At 52.5% G+C, this 8848-nt stretch overlaps 1 protein-coding gene across 1 annotated transcript; it reads left to right on the top strand.

Moving 5' to 3' along the window:
* Positions 1-445: 445 nt before the first annotated feature.
* Positions 446-8219, top strand: LOC107302513 (the record flags this gene model as incomplete). Its single annotated transcript, XM_015831626.1, has 9 exons — positions 446-532; positions 1385-1524; positions 2148-2218; positions 3438-3536; positions 4156-4280; positions 7070-7182; positions 7381-7451; positions 7671-7763; positions 8121-8219. Coding segments are annotated over exons 1-9 (898 nt in total), but the record flags the coding sequence as incomplete, so codon positions are not given.
* Positions 8220-8848: the final 629 nt, after the last annotated feature.

Genomic DNA, 8848 nt, shown 5'->3' with positions numbered 1-8848 from the left:
CGTGGGGACACACCTCGGTCTCCTGACTCTGTCTTCTCCTCTGTTCTCTCATCTGGATGGTCACAAGCTTGTTAGTTTTGCATTTTAGCCAAGCCGCTGACCTTTGTTGCCCAGCTCTGAACAAAGAGGGAGACCTTTCCTGGTGGGCTGCAGGCCAAATGCCCACTGGGTCCGGAGCCAACACAAACGTATCCTGTTTGGAGAACGTCAATGGGTAAGATCAGCCTGGCAGCCGGGGCCCTCGTGGCATCGGGGCCCAGCCAAGAAAAACCCCGTTATCTCGGTGGCTGCACGCCTGGATGGAGGGTGACGCAAGCCCCTGCGAGGGTGGGGGTCACGGGGAGCCCCCCGGGCTCTATAAGAGCAGGAGGCCCTGCGAGTGCCAGTCACCTGCCTCCGAGTCTCCGCATATTCTTGGGCTGAGAAGGAGAAAGGGACTAGCGAGATGAAATCCTATCTCTTCGCTTTGGGCCTTGCCCTCTGCTGCGTCGTCCAGGCTGAATGGAAAGAAGTGACCACAATCAGCAACCAGGTAGACCAATGTGGCTGGAGCAGGGCTGGCTTGCTTTGGGTTGATTGTTCAGGGGACCCCAATATTGTAATCACAAGTACGGAAAGTGATCACGTCTCTTGATGTGATACAAAGAGATCCACTAATGTGGAGAGCTGAAGGTAAATTGCGACAGGTCTCCACCGTCTCTCTCTAGGCCAAGGGACCAGCCAGGGGGTTTGCCGCAGCCAGAGGTGGTCGCTCCAGACTGGGGAAGAGAGTGGTTGCATCGTTCATCTCTCCCTCAATCTGTGACTGAGAACACTTGAATTTGGGTCTGGGAGGGGGGTGTCTGCTTCTGCAGCCGCCCCATGTAAGTACTCTTTCTGCAGTGAATCAACTGAATCGGTGTTCACTTTGATCCCTCCGTTGGTGGGACAACGCAAAGAAAGCCATTTGCTGCAGCTGCATCTAAATTCTAGTCCAGCCCTCTGCCCAAGACAGGAGACCCTCTGCCATTCCAGACAAATGTTTCTCCAGTCCCTTCTTGAAAACCTCCAGTGATGGAGCACCCACAACTTCTGGAGGCAGGCTGTTCCACTGGCTGATTGTTCTTACTGTCAGGAAATTTCTCCTTAATTCCAGGTTGGATCGCTCTTTGATAAGCTTCCATCCGTTGTTTCTTGTCCTGCCTTCAGGTGCTTTGGAGAGTAGTTGACCCCCTCTATTTCTTTAGCGGCAAGTGGACTTTGCTCAAGGCAGGACCAGCTCCCTTGACTGAAACTGGAATCGCACAGCTGCGGGAATAGCCTCAAGTGAGAGCCTCGAGTGAGCAGACGGGAGGCTGGTCCTTTCCAGACACTCAGTGGCTCCCCTTCCCTCTTTCTGCTTCAGGATATGGGTCCCTGGATAAGCTTTGCTGTTGCGTGTAACTCATCATTCTGCCTGGACCAGATAAGAAACATGTCAGCATTTATTGCAGAGGTGTCACAACCAGAGGAAGGAGTATTTAGCATTCGGATCTTTATCCACATGTAAGTATCCTAGCTCAAGCCAAGCCCTTGTGGACTTGACTGCAATGCATTAGACAAGGCCAGCCTTATCACAAGAGCCCAGCAGACTGGAAGGGTGGATTTCTGAGGTGGATTTGAAGGAGGAGGACAGAGGGATCCTCCTGTGAGGCTGAAGTAAGGGACAGCCGCATGCCAGCGCGGGAGAAAGCCCGAGTAGCAGAGAAGTGAAGGCATCTGTTGAGGTTCTTCAGCCACTGAAGTCCAGCTATGACTCTGAAATGCCTCAAACTAGCAGAGCGCCATTCTGGCGGATGCCCCCAAAGACTAAGAGGCCAGAAAGAGCAGCTGGGGCTGTGCAGCCAGATGCAGCTCGAGCAGATGGAAATGCTCACCAATCTTGACCAGCAACCAAATGGACGGAGGCAGAAAGAGGCCTCTGGGAAGCCCACAGCCAGAGACAGTGAAGGCGGGATGGCTCAGCTCAGGGGTGCTTCCCACTGTGTGGGGCAACCTAGAAAACCTTCCTCGATAGGTCAGTTCAGATTAATGTTCAATAGTGGGACTCCCAGCCCCCCCCCTTGACTGTTCCTCTCCAAAGGAACAGTGGTCAGCCTCATCAACTCTCTCCTCCTCCTCTCTTGCAGGCCGGACGGGTGCAAGGACGTAACGTATCAGTATAAGAAAGGAGAAGATGGGAAATACCGCAGTTTCTATGGTCTGTACTGGTGAAGGGCTGCCATGTCTACCTCCTTGATTTGGTCACCCATAAACACCGGGGCCCGGGGAGCCGTGCGGCTTCTTGCTTTGCACTCAACTCCAGCAAAAAGATGCTGGGGAGCAGATGGTGGGCAAGCCTGCCCCACCCGCCCCATAGCGTCTCTTCCAGTGCGGGATGGTGGGGACACGGAGCCTAAGCATGTCTCCTGCTCTCCTGGGACTGTCTCGCTTCAGGCACGTTGGCCTTTGGGGACCCAGTCAGTGTAAAGGGGCCGCAGGGCCACTTACTGGGCAAGTCCATCCGTGACCGGATTGAGAGACTGACATTCAGACGGCCTCCAGCGGTCGTGGGTGCTCCGTCGCTGGAGGTTTTGAAGAAGAGATTGGACGGCTACTTGTCCGAAATGGTGTAGGGTCTCCTGCTCAAGCAGGCGGTTGGACCCGAAGACCTCGAAGGTCCCTTCCAACGGTGCTATTCTGTCATTCTGAGAGGGTGACCTTCCAAGAACTGCAGTTGCTCCTTCTTAAAGAGTATATACTGTAAATCCTTTTAAGCCATATGTTATTTCAAAATATAAACCTTTCCTTCCTATCTTTTCCATTGAAAAGAGATGATTGGGTAGCTTTGAGTCCCCTGATCCCTGAGGGTCCCAGTGCGAGAACCACTTGGGGGGAGGGTTAGGGTTAGGGAGAGAGAGGTGAAATGGCATTATATACCAGAATGCCTCCTGTACATGAAATACAGAGGTTCTATTCCATTCTCCGAGGGACATAAACGGAAGGTCCTTCCACAAAGTCCGAACCTGTTTGGGACGCAGCAAGTTGCTTTCTTTGCAGCTCATACAAAAAGACTAAAGGGGGGAAAGGCGGCGGGAAGGGCTGCCCCTTCCTCGGAGCCCGACAAGGCGCAAAAGTCCCTCCTAAAAATACTACATTATAAAGGTTAAAGGATGTTAATATTACTATTATCTTTTAGATTTAAATTGTAATTTCTGCAGTTTGATTTTATAATAATTAAAAATCCTTTTATGATAGGTACGCATGGCTATTGCCTGTAATATACCTGAAACTTATCTGGAGACTTATGAGATAAACCGTTCTGTCTAATGAGCCAACGCTGAGGTTCCAGCTTGCAAAATGTGGCCAGCTTGGCTAGATTTGGCTCTGCCTGAGTCTCCCCCTCCCCCCGCCCTCATGCCCCAAACCTTTTCTGGCAGATGATTCAGTGGTGACAGTGGAGTCCGTGAAGGCCAAAAATGAGTACGTCATGTCCATCATCAACGTCAACAACGAGTTCAGAACCGCCACACTTCACGGTAGGTACCCCAAGGCCCATCATCCTGCAAGGAGGGAGAAGGCAGTCTTGGCCTTTGATCTCCTTTGTCCTCATCTCGCCCATCTTTATGCATTTTCCTACAAGTTAAGATTCTGGGCTTCTGAAAGGTTTAAGAGTCTGCTTCAGCATTTATTTATCTGGTTCCTTTTTAATATGACTGTTCTATTTCAGTTTATTGAGCAGTGGGTTGGACTAGAAGACCTCCGAGATCCCTTCCCACTCTGTTATTCTGTAATTTCTGTACATTTTTGGAGGAAGAAAGTTAGAGTTGCCAGGTCTGCTTCCAAAAAATAGCGGACAAGCGGGGAGGGGGTGTTAAGTAGTAAAAAAAAGTAGACAGTACAGCTTTAGATTACGTACCATTTCATCATAAAGCTTTTGAATAACAAAAATGTCCACTATTTTGTGAAAAAAAATAGTGAAGATAATGTGAAAAAAGTGGACTGTCCACTGGCAACCCTAAAGAAAGTGGAGGGAGGCAAGATCCTGATACAATAGGAAACCCCTGATTAAGCCTGCCACCCCCCCCCCCCGCCTTCTGAAAAAAATCTCTCCTTCCTCATTCAACACACAGCTCTCCTCTGTCCCTGTCCCCACAGGTCGGAAAGTAACCCAGGATCCAGAGATACTTCAGAATTTTAATGATGAATGTAAAAAGCTCGGCTACAAAGAAGATGAGATTGTGGTTTTAAACCCAACCGGTAATGCAATTCAGAGCAGAAAAGTAACAAATAGATGAGGGCAGGTTTGGTGGAGGGGTTAAAGCCTCCAGGCTTTGGTATGAAACTGGAGTTCTAGTCCTGCCTTAAGCACAGAAGTCATTGGGTTTTAAGCACAGAAGTCATTGTCTCTCCCCAGGCAAAACACAATGAAAAATGTGGCCACAAACACAGCAGAGAAGTTGACTCAAAGGCAGAGATAAAGAGAGATAGATGGTGGATGGATGGACAGATAGATAGATAGATAGATAGATAGATAGATAGATAGATAGATAGATAGATAGATAGATAGATAGATAGATAGATAGATAGATAGATAGATCTAAATAGAGATAGAGGTAGAATTCATGGGAAGGGACTTCTTGAAATCTCTTCTGAGTATGTCTTAGGTAGAAAGATGGTGCAGATGGGTGGTCTACATGCAAGGGCAGGGGGGGATCATGTTGATGGGCAGATGACCTAAGGACTGACCTTTCCTTGTAAAGCATCTTGTATTCATTCCATTCACCATTAATTGCCCCCTTTTCTCCCCCACAGTGAAGTGCCAGAAAGAAGAATAGGTGAGTTTTCTCAGGTGGCCCACCCCTTTCACAACGCCAAATCCTTCCCATTTGCAGCTACAATTCCCCCCCCCCCATTCCACTCACTTGGCTCCTTTCCTTGCAGGTGACCAAAGGGGAGGCCTCGAAACTGCCGGGAGCAGCGGCTGGGCTTGTTTCGGGCTTGGCTCAAATTCCAGGGAGGAATCTTAATAAATAGACTCCGAAAACGCAACTCCTGTCTTGTGTGTGACTTTTATTTCTGCCACCTGTCCATTTGCACTGTGGGGCGATTTTGATCTGTGGGTTGGAGGTGGGAGAGGATCCAGTGGAGGAACGAAGGGCGGATCTGAATTAAAAAGGGTAGGGGTCCCAATAGTTGGGTGGGTTTGTGTAGCAGAATAGCTGGCCCACCGGGCCACCCCAGGCTGTTCCTGCAGGACTTTTGCCCCCTCCATGGGGCAGGGCAGGACTGTCTCCTCTGGAAAAGCACCTCAACTCTCTGATGTGGGGCAGGTGGTAGGACCTTCCCCTGCTGGGGAAGGCCAAGGTGCCGGGCAAGGATGGGATTAGACCCTTCCAGCTCAGGAGCTCCCCGGGGGCTCCAGGCTGGACCCCATCCCAAATGGTCCTTCCCACAGCCTGTGGCCATTTCTGCTTCTCTTGGGAAACTGCCTGCCAGCCCCGCCCTGATGGAGGGGGCTAGATGGGCAGTGCATGAGGGTGGCTGATGAAAAGAGAGCTGAACTGGCAGCCTCTTGTGAGGGGTGGGATGCCAGTCCCCCCAAAGGGGAAAAGCTAAGGAGAGCCAGCCCTTCTCAGGGTCACTCTGCCTCCTGACCCGGGCAAGAGGACACGGGGCTCTCCGACCTGCCCTGGCAGATGAGGAGGAAGGACTTGAAGTTCCCTGAGTCCCAGACCAATTTTGGGCAGGCGGGAAAAAACACACAACTGGAAAACGGCTTCCTGCAAACAACACAATGAACTTTCTGGTTCAGAACACAGGCCTGGCAGGGCACACTCGGTGTGCTTGGCTCAGTGGGCAGCATCTCGAGAGGGCCACAAAGCAAGATTCAGCCCCATCATGGATGTGGGAAGGGCCTCCCAGAGGCCCATCTTTCCTCCCAATGTTGGGGGGCAGGAGGGCAATTGTGAGTCCTTGTTACAACTGAGCTTCCTTGTTTTCTTGCAGATATTTCATTACCAAACTAGGTAACATCATCAGTGCACCTTTGGGGAAGCACCAGAGTAGGTGCAAAGTGGCACTTTGGTATCGGGACCCTCTTGTGCCCTCTGGACCAAACCTTTGCATTGGAGCTGTGACACACACACACACACACACACACACACACACACACACACACACACTGAGGCTGCTGAGGAGGGAAGGCACTGCTCCCAAGTTCTCTCTGCAGGGAACGTCCCATCCTGCTGTGTTCCGAAGGGCAGCCAGCCGGGCCCCATTTCTCCTGTCAACGGTCCATGCCGTCCTCTTTCGATAGCTTCCTGGACAAGGGCGGATTCACCTGGATGACCGTCTGGAGGATAAAAGACCGTCTGGGCAAAGCTGAGCACCCAGAAGGGCAACAGAGTGGCAGCAATGAAGCTCCTGCTGGGCAGCCTTCTCCTGGTTGGCGTCTGCTGGCTTGGAGACGCAACGGACATCCCCGTCATGCCGAACTTCAGTAACCAAAGGGTCAGAGCTGAAAATCCTGGAAGGAATTTCTTCTCCTCCCAACTCTAAGTAGGAGAGAAGCCCAGGGGGCCCTGGGGGGGCCCTTGGTGCTGGGTGGTTGGCTGGGAGGCATTTCACGACCCAACTAGGGAACATCATCAGCCCTGCAAGGGTCGGCTTTCCTTACAAATGGTGCAAGGGAGTTTACGCAGGCCTGGCACGAAGAGTTTGGGAGCCCCTCCCCTTCAGTTTGGGAGGAGAAGCCTCAATGGCTGTCTCTCTTCTGGGCTCCAGAGAGGCGTCTTCCCCACTGCCAGATTTTCACCAAATTTCCTTTGGCCAGGTCTTTGGTGTGTCTCCCCGATTCAGCACCCAATTCTGGTGGACAGCGTGAAACCCTCTGCCAGGCAAATGGGCTTCCCCAGAGGGCACGCTCGGTTAACTGACTCTGCTCCTGGCGCTCCTGGCATGGCCCTGAGAGCTTCCCCAGGTCTGGCAGGAAGGATTCGGACTTGGGGGGCCCTCTGGGGGGCCCTCCCCTTTGGTGCTAACAGACTCTCCTGGTTTCCCCTTTTTCTAGGTTGCTGGGAATTGGTACCCTCTCGCAAGCATAGTTATTGAAAAGCAGTTCCCCCAATACACATTAAAGGCCGAACCAAAAGGAGATCTGATGTACACCTTTAACTCTCTTGAGTGAGTGTTGGGGGCTGTAATGCCCTCGCTGTCCTGGCTGAGGGTTCCCCTCCCCCAGAAGGCAGGTGGGGGAAAGCCTGAAGGAAAAGGGGGTGCAGCTTTGGACTCCCCTATCCATCAACCCAGATATTGGGAGATTACTGGGCCTGTCTCTGCTTGGCTCCCTCTAAAGTTTGTGTGGTTCCCTTTTCTTTCCAGAAACGGCCAGTGCAAGACTAGACAGCTCCCGTTCACTAAATATCAGACGCCGGGGAAATTCAAGACCTCAAGTAAGTGGGGAATCCCCCCTTCTTTCATCCGAATTGCTGACCACCCCCTTCGCTTCTTTCATGCTCCCCAAGAGGATTCATAGGCCCCTCCTTGGAGGATCAGGGCTGGGGCTGAGCCACCCCCCCAGGAGACGGTGGATTCTCGAGAGATGGGCGGGGGGGGGGTTATAGGCTCCTGCCCTGAAGGTGATTTTAAGCAGCTTCTCTTTTGCACGGAAGGCCCCACCTTCGGCCAAATCGTGGATACGGATTATGAAACCTACTTGATTATTTACTTCATTCTGGGGTTGGACACCTTCCTGACACTTGATGGTAAGAGAGCTGGGGATGGTGGGGGGCTGTTCGGGAGAGACCCTCACCCTTGTCCTGGCCCTTCCTAGTGTTGCTGGCAGCAACGCAAGGCCCTCCCTTTGCTTGTCGCCCCCAGTGGGCCACCTCCACCACTCTCTTTGGGGTGCCAGATGGGACCTCCATGGTGAGGCATCTCCCCTCCCCCCTGGCATCTCTGCCCCAGGGCAAACACTTCCCTCCCACGCCTCTAGATCTCCCCCCTCTGATTGTCTCCATCCTTCCACCAGGAAATTTGGGGGCAAAGCTCTGAGTCAGAGCAGCACCCCCAAACCCAAGCCCTCCTGCCACTGTCTCTCTCAAACTTCATGCTTCCTCTAGGCAGACAGCAAAACTTAACGCCAGATTTGGAGACGAAATTCAAGAACGTTGCTGCCTCTGCAGGAATCACAGGAGAGGTTGTGCCCGTTGTCTTGAAAGGTAACCCTTCGGTCCTCCAGGTCACCTCTTCTGGGCTCCCCAGGACACCAGTGAAGGATGCCGCGGCCTCCTCCTCCAGCTCCTCCTGTTCCTCATTTCTCCTCCACCTGCTCCTCTTCCTCCTTCTGCTGCTGCTCCTGGGATGACTCTTCTCTCTTCTCTCCTCTGCAGAAACTTGCTAAGAGTTCAAGGCGGAGAAGTGCAGATATGGAGCACAGTCAGCAAACCTCCACCCCAGTTGGGAAAGGATGAAGACCCCGTCTCTGCTAAAAGGGCCCCTGCAGGCGGCTCCCATCCTGCCAGCCAGAAGGCCGATGCCAACCCTTGCTTGTCAAATAAAGCATAAATAAAACACAGCAAACAAAAGAATTGTGTGTGATTTTTCTCATTGCTCTCCCGAAGAAGGTGCCCCCCCCCGACCTGCTGGCCATCTTGCCTCTCCTGGGCTGAGGGGTCCTTCCTCCCTCACAGGCGCTTGGCCTGGCCCTCCTGGGGGTCCCCTTGGTCTCTTGGCACCAACCCAGCAGGAGCTCTTTAGTCACCCGCCATTCCACTCGTAAAGCCCAGGGGGCCCCCAAGAATAAATAAAGGGCTCCCCCAAACCCAGAAAAGGCACCCCATCTCTGGAA

Source organism: Protobothrops mucrosquamatus, unplaced genomic scaffold (assembly GCF_001527695.2).
Source record: "Protobothrops mucrosquamatus isolate PMUCROS unplaced genomic scaffold, P.Mucros_1.0 scaffold_270, whole genome shotgun sequence".
Lineage (NCBI taxonomy): Eukaryota > Metazoa > Chordata > Lepidosauria > Squamata > Viperidae > Protobothrops > Protobothrops mucrosquamatus.
This window is presented reverse-complemented; position numbering and strand designations above follow the sequence as displayed.